The sequence below is a fragment of the Rhizophagus irregularis genome, chromosome 28 (genome assembly GCF_026210795.1).
Source record: "Rhizophagus irregularis chromosome 28, complete sequence".
NCBI lineage: Eukaryota > Fungi > Glomeromycota > Glomeromycetes > Glomerales > Glomeraceae > Rhizophagus > Rhizophagus irregularis.
In genome coordinates, this window is record NC_089456.1 from 651,260 (window position 1) to 664,183 (window position 12,924).

At 29.1% G+C, this 12,924-nt stretch overlaps 5 protein-coding genes across 5 annotated transcripts; 3 read left to right on the plus strand and 2 right to left on the minus strand.

Annotated features, from left to right (window-relative positions):
• The first annotated feature begins 3,463 nt into the window (after positions 1-3,463).
• Positions 3,464-4,505, plus strand: OCT59_018786 (uncharacterized protein). Its single transcript, XM_025321017.2, has 4 exons — positions 3,464-3,792; positions 3,875-3,941; positions 4,007-4,105; positions 4,192-4,505. The coding sequence occupies exons 1-4, from the start codon at positions 3,585-3,587 to the stop codon at positions 4,382-4,384; spliced, it is 567 nt and encodes a 188-aa protein (XP_025169992.1). The 5' UTR covers positions 3,464-3,584; the 3' UTR covers positions 4,385-4,505.
• Positions 4,506-4,663: 158 nt separating this feature from the next.
• OCT59_018787 (uncharacterized protein) lies at positions 4,664-7,519 on the plus strand (the record flags this gene model as incomplete). Its single annotated transcript, XM_025321018.2, has 10 exons — positions 4,664-5,082; positions 5,202-5,344; positions 5,424-5,524; positions 5,620-5,710; positions 5,776-5,839; positions 5,910-6,019; positions 6,089-6,155; positions 6,231-6,288; positions 6,365-6,435; positions 6,514-7,519. The coding sequence occupies 10 exons, from the start codon at positions 4,664-4,666 to the stop codon at positions 7,070-7,072; spliced, it is 1,683 nt and encodes a 560-aa protein (XP_025169993.2). The 3' UTR covers positions 7,073-7,519.
• A 1-nt stretch (position 7,520) lies between these two features.
• OCT59_018788 (uncharacterized protein) lies at positions 7,521-9,538 on the minus strand. The gene is made up of 5 exons (XM_025321019.2): positions 9,407-9,538; positions 9,232-9,327; positions 8,954-9,150; positions 8,126-8,820; positions 7,521-8,050 (listed from the first exon to the last, which is right to left on the minus strand). Exons 1-5 carry the CDS (start codon positions 9,489-9,491, stop codon positions 7,813-7,815), a joined length of 1,311 nt encoding a protein of 436 aa, XP_025169994.1. The 5' UTR covers positions 9,492-9,538; the 3' UTR covers positions 7,521-7,812.
• A 134-nt stretch (positions 9,539-9,672) lies between these two features.
• OCT59_018789 (uncharacterized protein) lies at positions 9,673-10,654 on the minus strand. The gene has a single exon (XM_025311603.2). It carries the CDS (start codon positions 10,290-10,292, stop codon positions 9,912-9,914), a length of 381 nt encoding a protein of 126 aa, XP_025169995.1. The 5' UTR covers positions 10,293-10,654; the 3' UTR covers positions 9,673-9,911.
• OCT59_018790 (uncharacterized protein) lies at positions 9,888-12,854 on the plus strand (the record flags this gene model as incomplete). The annotated part of the gene is made up of 6 exons (XM_025311604.2): positions 9,888-11,185; positions 11,265-11,298; positions 11,372-11,410; positions 11,480-11,587; positions 11,657-11,716; positions 11,797-12,854. The coding sequence occupies exons 1-6, from the start codon at positions 10,784-10,786 to the stop codon at positions 12,852-12,854; spliced, it is 1,701 nt and encodes a 566-aa protein (XP_025169996.1). The 5' UTR covers positions 9,888-10,783.
• Positions 12,855-12,924: the final 70 nt, after the last annotated feature.

Here is a 12,924-nt window from a genome sequence, read left to right on the forward strand (position 1 = left end):
TATTTCATTATTTTCATAAATTTGTAACTTAAAAGTCCTGTAAACTTTCCATATGGGCTGATTTGTCTACTCTGCATTATTGATTGATTTTCACAATTTTGTTACTTAAAATTGTTTTGTAATACCAAAAAATCATCTGATTGATAATCACTTGATTAAATAATAAGTTGAACAAAAATTTACATTTGCAAAACTTAAATTATTAAATGTAAAAGAGCTGTGAAAAACCCCATTTCACTAATAAAAAACCCATTTCTCATATATATGGAATTTTTAACATATATTATTAAAAAGTAAGTATATTTTAATAAAATATAAAGTAAAATAAAAATTTATATAGCCTTAGTAGCTATAAATGTTTATAAAAGTATAATAAAAATATCATATAAAAGATGGTATCATAATAAATATTTTCAAACAATAAAAATAATTATTTTATGTCAGAGTTTGTATTACCATCTTTAAACGCAAATATATCAAGATTCACTGATCCGTTTTCTATAATTTTAGGTTTGTTGGAAAGCCCTTGTTCTGGACTTTATAGGCGAAAAAAGAGCTCACCGATTGAATCATTAGATCCGGAGATATTTACATTTAAAGTTGAGGTACAAACTTTTTAACATGCTTAAATGCAAATATCTTGGTCTATATGAACGAAAAAAGAGCTTGCCAATTGGATCACTGGATCTGGAGATATTTACGTTTTAAGTTAAGATACAAATTTTTAACATATATAGTAAGTGCTAAAAATTATATTAATTTAAAAGAAATATTTACCAAATTATAGTATAATAACATTAAATAAAAATTTTTTAATATTCATTTCCAATTTACTGTATATTATATAGTATTTTGTATAATAAAAATGTAATAAAATTAATATTTTAATTAAAGGTAGATAAATCAGCCCATATTCAAAAAATTGCATTAAGTGTAAATATTTGAAGTATTACGCTGTAATATTTCATAAGTTTGTAATGTAATATTTTACAATTTTTACAGATTATAATATTTTAAAAGTCCCATAAACTTTCAAAAAATTGCATAAGTGTAAATATTTGAAGTATTATGCTGTAATATTTCATAAGTTTGTAATATAATATTTTATAACTTTACAGATCATAATAATTTAAAGGTCCTATAAACTTACAAAATATTACAAAGATGTAAGTTTACGTAATATTATACCTGATTAAATTTTCTGATGTTACAAATATTCATCTCTTATTGCAATAGCAGCAAAATTAAATTATAGCTTTAAGTAAAACTGCTACGTAACAACAAAAAGTAAAGAAAATTCTTTTTAATGACAGCAGTATTTATTTGTATAAAAAGTAAAAGTTTATTGATTTTTCTTTTTTGTAGGCATCTTCTTTTATTTATAATAATTATGATATCTTTACTGCTATTCCTATTGTAACTTCTGGACAAGTGACTTTAACTTTACTTATTACTTTTAATACATAAATAGGTTCTAATAAATAACAACACAGCCGAAAAGCGAAAAATCAGGCACCAATCGGTGACTGATTGGCATTTTCGCCAAATACCGTCACTAATCAGGCAGTTTGCTAACTGAATCCAGTGATCAAAGGAAAAGGTTAAATATATTTCATTGGAATGTCTTTCAACAAGCACGAATCTAATGGTAGTAAAATCGCATTTTTAGGATTAATACTTGATGAGAAATTAAGTAAAATATAAAAATAAAATGTATCATTTATATTTTATTTAATATTTTATTAACTATTAATCCTAGAGATGCGATTTTACTACCATTAGATTCGTCTTGTTGAGACGATTCCAATGAGCTATATTTCATCCTTTTCTGATCACTGGATCAAAAGTTAGCAAACTGCCTGATTGGTGACGGTATTTGGCGAAAATGCCAATCAGTCACCAATCGGTCACCAATCAGGTACCTGATTGGTGACTGATTGATGCCTGATTTTTCACTTTTCAACCTGTGCAAATCGATGGATTTCAGCTGAAGTCTAAATGCTTATTAAAGAGGTTGGACAATATTACAAAAGGTAAAAGATTCAAAAGAAAAAAACAGAATTTGAATAAAATTATTTCAAATATACAAAACTTTAGTATTGCAAGTTCTACTTTAAAGGAATGTTCTAAAGCTTTAATACTCAGTTTTAGACTTTTTTTGCTGAAAAGCTTTTAAGTTCAGATAAGTAAAATATGAAAAAACTACATTTGATGTAATTTGAGTAAAGGTTAAAAGGTATGTATTTGCTTGAAAACTCTATTTTTCTTTTTAAAAACTTTTTACATTAAAAGTAAAACAATAATTTTTTTACATTGAAGAGAATTTTGCTGAAAATTCATTATTAAAAAATAGAGTGTGAGGTACAATAATGAAAAAGTATTATAAAAAATATGTAAAATTGGAAATGAGTTTGAGCATATTCTATCAATTGTAGATTATTAAAAAAAAAGGTGGTTTACAACTCATTTGTTTTTTCATTGAAATGGTAACTTTATGATATTTTTTTGGCCAATCAGATTATTCATCAGTCTATTAATTGAAACTACCCTAGTGTACCCAAATAAAAGCACTGGTGGCCAGCATTATGCGGAATTATGCACTGTCACGTGAACAGTACAGTGACAAATAATGTGTGACAAATAATTTTTTACCAACTCAAAAAACAGATAATTATAAACAATGAAAACACTGAGGGGCGTGATGATTTTTACATGGTCACGTGACAAGTGATTTTTTTTGGGTAACGCTAGGCTAGATATCAATTGAGGCGCTCATAATTTGAGATTCATCACGTGAAATTATATCCAATCAGATTATTATCCGCATTCTTTCGTTAAAAACGTCAAAGCTGATAGGTTCATGTGGGTTTAAATTTTTCTTAACCGCGCTTGTGCGTTCGCTAATCTGATTTTGCTGATTTGTAGAAAAATTTCCCTCAGATGCCTCAGAGCAGAAAAAAGGGAAAATTCTTGCAAATTACCCTTGTGATTTCAAAATATTTAGACAATGTATACATTATTTTATCTGTGCGACATTCTCACATCATATGATTACAAAGAAAAAAATTTTATAATCTTCCAATAATTTTCTGCCAAGTCTTTGTACATGGTTTCGCATGTGCTAATCGTGTCACTCAGTTTCTCTTAACTAAAAAGTTATTGTAAAAAATTGATCATTTTTTGTTCTTTCTTGATAACAAAGAAAATAGAACTTGATAAGAATCGGACTTGTAATTCTGAATTTGGAGGATGGAAGAAAATGGCAAAAACTGTAAATGATTTGCAATATATGACCATTTAGAAGGTTGGTGACACATTAAATTTCTAAAGGAGGTGTCGAGAGTCGGGTTTCATGAAATGAGAGTAAGCAAATAAGGTTGTGTACGCTGTAATAACAATCTTTATGTAACTTCACACAATCAGTGTATCAAATAGTTTATCTGTGCCTATCAATAGATTATTTATAGTCCTCCTTTGAGCAAATTTTTTTACGATATAGTTTTTCTATAACTATTTCTTTTTTTTTCTTTTAATTTTTAACGACTATAGTTTTATACTTATTTCTCTCTCTCGAAATAAATAAAATGGAAGGTTTTCAAGCTAAACTCAAGTATTATAATGCTCAAGCTGATAAAGAGCTTTCAAAATATCCACAAATTATTAAACTAGAACAACAAGTCGGTGTTCCAAAAACCTATTTGGCCGCTGGTGTTGTTGGTTTCGTGTCCTTTTTGATCTTTTTTGATGTTTGGGGACAATTATTGTCAAATCTTATCGGCTGGCTTTATCCTGGTATTATGTTGCGAGAAACTTTATATGAATACTGCGGCAATGTCCTTCGTGGGAAAAGTATTAAATAATATTTTTTTTTTAGCTTATACTTCATTCAAGGCCATCGAAAGTACGGAAAAATCTGACGATACTCAATGGTTGACATACTGGTAAAGATTGATTTAGGTTCATTTTTTTTTGATTCCTTGTTTTTGTACTAATAAGCTTTTTTCAGGACTGTATTTGGATTTTTAAATATTATTGAATTCTTCTCCGACACAATCCTTTACTGGATTCCGTTTTATTACTTATTCAAAACCGTCTTTTTCCTCTGGTAAATTTATAATTCTTTTAATCCTCATTTATATGTAATATTTAAGATCATTTCTAAATGTTTTTCTTTTTTCCCCTCAATTTAAGGCTTTTCCTTCCTCCCTTCAAAGGTGCACAAGTTCTTTATGCCAAATTTTTGAGACCATTCCTTATAGCTTATCAAGGCGATGTTGATTCATCTCTCAACAAATTGAAAAGCAAAGTTAATGAGGCCACAAAAGAAGCAATGAACTCTGTAGTTGATTCTGTATCATCTGATAGATCTGATAAAACTGAGTAAAATATGTAACTTAAACAACTTTCTATTTAGTTTTATTTTATATTACATAAAATGTTTTTATAGCTGTATAACCGTTATTTCAATAAAGTAAAAATGTTTGTAAATTTGTACTTGTTTAAGTAGAATGTCACATGATTTAGTTACAATAGTAAATTTGTGCCACATATTCTTCTGCAATATCATCTCTCGATTATTATTTTTACAATTTGATTCTTTCCGGGATTTCTGTTAAACCAAATGAGTTCAATTTCAGACTCCAATTCGCTCTCTAATCTAACTATGCTGTCAAATTCCTTGCCAGCTAATAATTCCCACCGAGAATCTTTGATTTTTGATGATTCTTCGAGTCTTGAACAACTCGCTTGTCCCATATGTAACGAACAAATGGTCTCCCTCTTACAACTTAATCGTCATTTGGACGACGAGCACATGGATACTTCTATCGACCAAAAAGATGGCATTATTAAATGGTTTAAAAATGCTCAAAGTACCATTATGAAGCCCCTTTCGAAAACAAAGAATAACATCTCGCAATTAGCTATGAATAAATTTAATGAATTTGATATTAACGGGTTGGACAAACAATCCGAATTTGTAACGAAAGCTCATTGGAAACAAGATGTCGAAAATATCGTATGCTCGAACTCCGCTTGTGAAAAGTCATTGAACATTATAAACGGCAAACACAATTGTCGAAAGTAGTCATCATGATCAAACTCGTGTTCGTTAATCTATTTTTAGCTCCTATTATATTTTTATATATAACAGATTGATTGATTCTTATTTCTTTTTTTTCATTTTTTTATAAATAATATAGGTGTGGTGAGTTCTTTTGTGAAGATCATTGTCGTTTATCGATGAAATTGAATAGGCAAGCACAACATGATCCTGTCAATGGATATTTCTGCAGAGTATGCGATGATTGTTTTGTTTCTCGAGAAGGTTATTTAGATACTGAAGGTAATCATATTAAGGAAAGCTTTTCTTAGTATTATAAATCATTCCTAAATTTTTCTATTACCTACTAACAACAATATAGGGGTTACAAGAAGTTGTACATCGATATTTATCAAATACCGGACAAAAGGGATTGAAAGAGCACATTTAGAAGGAAACCGGCTCGAACAACGTCTAGAAAAGGTGTGTGATTCATTATTTTTATTATATATAATGTATATTGTAATGCGTTTGCGTTGGTTTTCCATATATTTACATACTTTGTTTGTCGCATACAGCTTGCCAAAGTGTACATTACGCAAATTAAACAGGTGAACTCCACCCAAGGAGGATTGGCGCCTCCTTTGACTGCTAAACATCGAAGAAGAGGTAATATTCAACTTCTTTTATTTTATAAATATTTATTTATGTTAAAATTGTTTCTTTCAAATTAGTTTCCGAACAGTCAATTGTTAAATGGCAGGACGATGCGTCTGTGACTAATTGCCCGTTATGTAGGTATGTAATATGATATTTTTCTCAAATGATTTCATTAATAAAATTTAATCATGTTAAAACTTTCGTTTAGAACATCTTTTGGCAAGATAACTAATCGCAAACATCATTGTCGTCTTTGTGGACGCGTTATTTGTGAAAAATGTTCGTCAAAAATTCCTCTGAATCTAAATAACTATTCAGGTTTGTGCATTACTTAATTTATTAATTATTAGAAAGTTTGGACTAATTTGCAAAAATATTTATATATAGAAGTGGCAGATCAAGACTCTATCGGCGAAATTCGCGCCTGTAAGGAGTGTCGTTCTGCTGTGTTTAGGTATTTAAACAACAGGAAGAATAGAAAAAATATAAGAATTTTCATGTTTTATTAATTTAATGCTCTTGTGTATAGGCGAAAAGAGTATAACGAAGAAATAGCAAAGACACCTCCGGTCGTTATGTTATATCAGGTTGATGCTTCGATACTTGTTCATTTTCATTTTTCTTTCCTTCGGTTTGACTAATACGTTATCAAATTTAAATTAGAAATTAACGAAAATCAGATCTGCAATTGATTCTACATTACCTAAATTTCAAGACATGCTTATTATGTTAAAGTTGTTTTTTAATTTCCAATTACCCAATTACGTAGTTTTGATCACTATAAATATCTAAAATTATTTTTTAATTGGTAGGAGTAAAGAAATAATTAATCAAACACATGCGGATTATCAATTGGCTGCACGATCACGAAAAGAACTATTGGATAATTTTGCTCAGTTTGACGCGATCAGCAAAAGAATCAATTCGTTGCTTACCTATTCTGAATCCGAAAGACGTCTTCAATCCAATATTCACTTAGCCGCAAATCAATATCTACAACAAAATATGTTACCACTTTCAGTATTACCAAAAATGTTCAAAAAGGATCAAACTCAAAATACGAACGGCCAACAATATGGATATTTTGACGATGATGATGATTCGTCTGAAGCTATACCTGCTTTTGCTGCTTTTGCTAATGGAAGACCTAGATCACTTTCAATGTCTTCTACCAAATCTGTAAAAGAAGAAGAGCAGCTTCGACAGCAATTAGAAGCATTTTTGGAACAAGAAAAGAGATTAGAAGAGTTTATTCAAGAAGCTACTAGAAAAAGAAAATTTGATGATCTAAAGACATTAAAAACTTCGTTAGATGAAATAAAATTGGAAATTGACAAGAAAAGGAAAGAACTCGGTGATTTATGGCCTTGAATTCTATAGTTATTTAGTGTATATATATTTAAAAAAGACAAAAATATTATTAATTCGTTTACGAAAAATTTTGATTCATGGAATATTAGGATGTATCGAATATATATTATTTTTTATTTTTTATTGCATTATTAATATATTATATAATTATCATTATTTTATTTTTATATTAATATACTTTTTCGATGTCGGGGTTATTATTTATTTATTTTATTATACTGTGGTTTATTTTTATTGCCTAATTTTTATGATTAAATTTTTTGTATTTCCTTACTTCGTTCTGAATCGCTATTTTATGAAAGAAGAAAAAAAACACTAACAACAATTTAAGGTCTATTTAACCTATTCTCTCTGATAATGTAATTCCACAGTTTTTTGTTTCAAAAAATAAGAACAATATGTTTTATATAAGCTTTTACTCCTTATTATATTTTATGTTCTAGTATTTGTATATAGTAATTTTTTATGATGAGAAATTTATTAAGATTTAGTTTTTGAAAAAAAGAAATAAAACAAGAGAATATTAAGATTTAATTATTGAACCTCAATTTATTTATTAGTGACTTGATATTAAAAACTTCAAATTTGATTTTTTTATCGCAATAAATTGGACCATTTTATTGTCTGACAACTTTATATTTTTATATAGAAAAGATATTTAAATAATGACTATTTCATTACTTTAATAAAATAAATATAAATGTTTTGTACTACTATTAGAGATCAAATTCCTAAGATTCCTACAACAAATGAGCACTTCTAAACTTTTCACCAGCATAAATAGCGTCGGAACCTAATTCTTCTTCAATACGTAATAATTGATTATATTTTGCTAAACGTTCCGAACGACAAGGGGCTCCTGTTTTAATCTGTCCAGTACGAAGACCAACAACGAGATCTGCAATAAAAGTATCTTCGGTTTCACCTGAACGATGGGAAACCATAACGCCCCATCCATCATTTTGAGATAATTTAGCCCTGCAATTTTATAGAATTGTAAATAAGTAAATAGCAAAAAAAAACTTTCTAATTAAGTTAAATTTTAACACTTACGCCTTTATAGATTCACTGACGGTACCAATTTGATTTACCTTCAAAAGAAGACCGTTACAAGACTTTTTTTCAATGGCCGTGGCGATTCTTTCTGGATTAGTTACAGTCAAATCATCACCAACAATTTGAATATCAACCGAAGAAACGAGATGACTCCAAGCATCCCAATCATCTTGATCAAAAGGATCTTCGATCGAAACAATTGGATATTCCTTAATGAAATCTACGTATAACTTAGCAAGATCAGTTCCAGAGAGCCATTTAGACTCATCAGAATCTTTATTCTTAAAGTCCAAATCATAACGACCATCTTTATAGAACTCAGAGGCAGCTACATCCATACCGATCTTCACTTTCTCTGTATAACCAGCTTTTGCAATGGCTTCCTTAAGTAATTCAAGACCTTCTCTATTGTCTTGGATGTTAGGAGCAAAGCCACCTTCATCCCCAACATTAGTAGCATCTTGACCATATTTAGCTTTGATTACGGACTTCAATGTATGATAAACTTCTGAACCAATTTTCATAGCTTCTGAAAAAGATTTTGCACCAGTTGGAAGAATCATAAATTCTTGCATAGCAAGTTTATTACCAGCATGAGATCCTCCATTAATTACATTAAAGGCTGGAACTGGAAGAACAAATGGCTTTTTACTTTCAGCAAGTTCTGCAATATGTCGATAGAGCGGAATGCCCTATAACAACACATGAACTATTGCTTAAGCAAATGAATATATTATTTTTTTCAAAAAAAAAATAATAATAATAATAATAAAAATGAAAAATAAATAAAATAAAATAAAATTTTATTCTATTTTTAATCCTTACCTTTTCAGCAGCTGCGGCTTTAGCAACGGCAAGAGATACTCCAAGAATTGCATTAGCACCGAATTTTGATTTATTCTTGGTTCCATCCAATTTCAAGAGAAAGTCATCAACGGCATTTTGATCTTTAATATCCAAATTAGCCTCAATTAACGCTGGTGCAATCTTTTCATTAACATTGGCAACAGCTTTTAAAACACCTATATTGTAAAATAGTAGAATAAATTTTAATGATTCTACATAATTTTCTTTCTTTTATATCAAAAAAATTAATATATTACCTTTTCCAACGTATTCTGTTTTGATGCCGTCACGAAGTTCCAAAGCTTCGTGAACACCAGTTGAAGCTCCAGAAGGTACAGCAGCGCGGAAAGTACCTATATTATATTATAAAAAAAAAGGAAAGAAGAAAAATTTAATTTTCCAAGTAAAATTCACCTTCGCTCTTGTAATTACCTTTTTCAGTGACAAGGTCTACTTCAACAGTAGGGTTACCACGGGAGTCAAAGATTTGACGTGCATGAATCTTAGTAATCGGCATTTTGAGATTTTTTTTAAAAAAAAAGGTTCGTCCAAAAAGTTTTTGACAGTTAAGTTGAATCACTCCGGGTTTTTTAAGTTAGCGATCGTAACACCGATGTAAATCCTGTGCAAGAAAAAAATTTTTGATTATCTTTTGCTTAAAAATAATTGAATTTAAGATGTTTTTGGTAAAAAGTCGATTAAATAATAAATGAGCTGATTTTAGATTTATCGGTGATCATGTTCATTTTGTTGTAAAAACCAGATACAATTTAGAAATCGGGTCAATCCGTCAAATTTTAGCAGGACAACCGATTTGATGCAAAATTTTAACGAAAGAAATGGAAAAAAATGCTATTTTTTTTATGTGAGCGGAAATATATAAATTATATAAATTCTATTTTGATAAATAAATAGTCTATAATTTAAAATACAATAATTATTGTAATGCGCTATATTCTTCTTGATCATTGTCCAACACACTTTCTTCATCATCGGCTACTCTAACATTATTTTCATTATTAGCATTGGCTAACATTTCCCATTCCTCCTCTTCCGTAGAAGCAGGACTATATCTGTAATTCCTCATTCCCCTTCTTCTATTATTAGAAGAAGGTGAAAATCTCCCAAACCCAAACATTCTTAAAGTATCTCTTCCAACACAAGTACCACAACAAAATAACCAACATATTCCACTAGAAAAAACTAAAACCATAAGAAAAATTAGAACATAAAACATTGGTCCATCTTCGGTTTCTTCGGATTCTCCTTGAATAGAAATTATTTGTTTTTCTGGTGAAGTTGGTAAAGGTAAATTCATTTTTTTTTTGAATTTTGAAATGAATTTGGAATCCTCGGTGAATAGTTCAAAGAACAAATATTCTTGGAGTAAAAGTGATTTAGATTAACGAAATGAGGTTAATTTCTTTGTTTCAAGCGAGACTTTTTTCAGTTATGCTCCATTTTCTATTTTGCGTAATAATTATAAAAATGTCACGTAACACAATAACTGGTAATGTGGGCCACGGTCTACGGCACAACGATCAGCCATTAGATGCTAGATGAAAAAGGGTATGTAATTGAAGAATAAGGAAAAGATATTGTTCTCACTTAAATCAAAATTGAAACATAAATAAAAATAAATTACAATTGTGATTCTCTCGTTCTATATTTGCAACTTAAAATAAAATAATTTTGATCAATCAATTGTTGTACGAGCGTGTATTTTATTCATTTCTCTCAGTAGTAAGAGAAATAAGAGAAATAAATTTTCGCGTAAAGCTTTTCTAATTAAATAATAATAATAAAAAAATGGCAACTTCAGTATATGAAGTTGTGGTAGGTGTAGATTTTGGTACGTGTTCGAGTACGTTTGCGTACTCTCACAAATCGAATAGCTTATCAGATATAGTTACAAATGATATATGGCCACAACAAGGACAACGTGGCGTATTTAAAACCAATACTATTTTATTTTATAACTCACAAACTTGGAATGTTGTTGGTTGGGGCTCAAGTGCAATAACGCGTCAAGAGAAAAAGAAAAAGAAAAAAACAGATAATAATGGTCTACCCACTGGTGAACCTCCTACACTTTCAGTATCTTTGTTTAAATTATTCCTTGGAAATGCAAGAGAACAAGATAAACCTATTTTACCTCAGGGCCTAAGTTATAGACAATGTGTAATTGATTATCTAGCAGAAATGACCAAAGTATGTAACTGTTGATTGACTTCCTCGAATTCCTTCCTTCACGGATGATTAAAATAATACTATATTTACTTATATTCAGCTAATTAAAACTACAATAGCAACAAGATGGCCAGGTGAATGTTTTTATTATATAGGCACTTGCTTGTAATAATACAATAAGCTAACGTGTTTAATTCTTTATATTAGGAATAAATTTTTATAAGAACGTTTTGATTGTTTTAACGGGTAATTTTATAATTCATTATTTAAAAAAAAAATTCTGTTCTAATTCCAAAATTGTAATTTATTGATTAGTTCCGGCAGATTTTTCGGAAAGAGCAAAGGCAATCATGCGTGATTGTGCATTTAAAGCCGGATTATTACAGTTTGCAGATTCTCCAAATTTGGAATTTACTACTGAACGTAAGTATTTTTTTTAAATGAAAAAATAAGAGTTCTTGATTGTTATTACTAATTTATATATATAATTAGCCGAGGCTGCTGCTATACATTGCATTACCTCACTTAGACAATTAGGATTAAAATCTGGCGGTAAATATCACTTTTCAAATAATTACGATTTAATTAATTAATTATACTAACTACAAGATTGATTATTTATAATATTATAGCTAATTTTATGATAGTGGATTGTGGAGGTGGAGCAGTCGACTTAACGATGAGAAAATTGACAAGCAATAATCAGATTAGTGAAATAACCGAGAGGACAGGAGATTATTGTGGAAGTACTTTTGTAAATAAAGAGTTCTTAAATTTTCTTTATCAAAAATATAATTTATATCAATCAATACAACAACTTTATTATAATCATAATGATCAATTTCAATATTTAATAGAAGAATTTTGTAACAAAGTAAAATTACCGTTTACAGGAGATCAATCAGATTTTCAAAATATTTGTATAGATTTAGAAGATACTTGTCCAGATTTGATGTATTATGTTAATGATGAAATTACAAGGCAGAGGATGGAACAAGAAGAATGGATAATTGAATTAGATTTCTTAAGTGTTATAAATATGTTTGATCCAGTTATACAAAGAATTAATTGGTTAATCGGAAATCAATTAAATTCTTTTGGAAAAAAATGTTCTGCAATTTTTCTTGTTGGAGGTTTTAGTGAATCCATTTATCTAGTGAGACAAGTTAAACAAACGTTTAGTAAATATGTTCCTATAATCGAAGTACCATCTCAGCCTATAACTGCTGTAGTTAGAGGTGCTGTACAATATGGCTTAAATATGAGAACCATACAAACGAGGGTCTTACGTTACACTTATGGCGTACAGGTTTTAAAGAAGTGGAAAAAAGGAGACGATCCTAGAAGAAAAACTCATAACGGGTTAAAGTTTTGTTTTCATGAATTGGCAAAAAGAGGAACTGAAGTCAAAGTAAATCAAACTTTTGGTTATGTGGCTAAACCTTCTAGTTTAAATCAGATTGATATGACTTTTAATATTTATGCTACAACAAATTTTGATGCTAAATATTGTGATGATCCTAATACAAAGCATTTGGGTACACTTAAAATAGATTTACCTGATATTCAACTTGGAAGTAAGAGATTAGTAGAATTCTATCTTACCTTTGGCACAATGGAAATTAAAGCAACCGCAAAGAATAAGAATTCTGGTTTGGTTTATCAAACAACGCTTAATTTAGACTTCTAATTTTTTATTCATTTTTTAGAAAGAAATATATACATTTTAAAATAGTACTATATTCAAAAGTAAAAATATA

Bases quoted from the DNA above. Each gene is read 5' to 3' on its own strand.
- OCT59_018789 (XM_025311603.2), bottom strand. From the start codon at position 10,292: ATGAATTTACCTTTACCAACTTCACCAGAAAAACAAATAATTTCTATT.
- OCT59_018788 (XM_025321019.2), bottom strand. From the start codon at position 9,491: ATGCCGATTACTAAGATTCATGCACGTCAAATCTTTGACTCCCGTGGT. The intron at 8,821-8,953 runs GTAAGGATTAAA...GTGTTGTTATAG, and splicing joins AAGCCGCAGCTGCTGAAAAG to GGCATTCCGCTCTATCGACA. The intron at 8,051-8,125 runs GTAAGTGTTAAA...ATAAAATTGCAG, and splicing joins GTCAGTGAATCTATAAAGGC to GGCTAAATTATCTCAAAATG.
- OCT59_018786 (XM_025321017.2), top strand. From the start codon at position 3,585: ATGGAAGGTTTTCAAGCTAAACTCAAGTATTATAATGCTCAAGCTGAT. The intron at 3,793-3,874 runs GTATTATGTTGC...TTTTTTTTTTAG, and splicing joins TATCGGCTGGCTTTATCCTG to CTTATACTTCATTCAAGGCC. The intron at 3,942-4,006 runs GTAAAGATTGAT...AGCTTTTTTCAG, and splicing joins ACTCAATGGTTGACATACTG to GACTGTATTTGGATTTTTAA.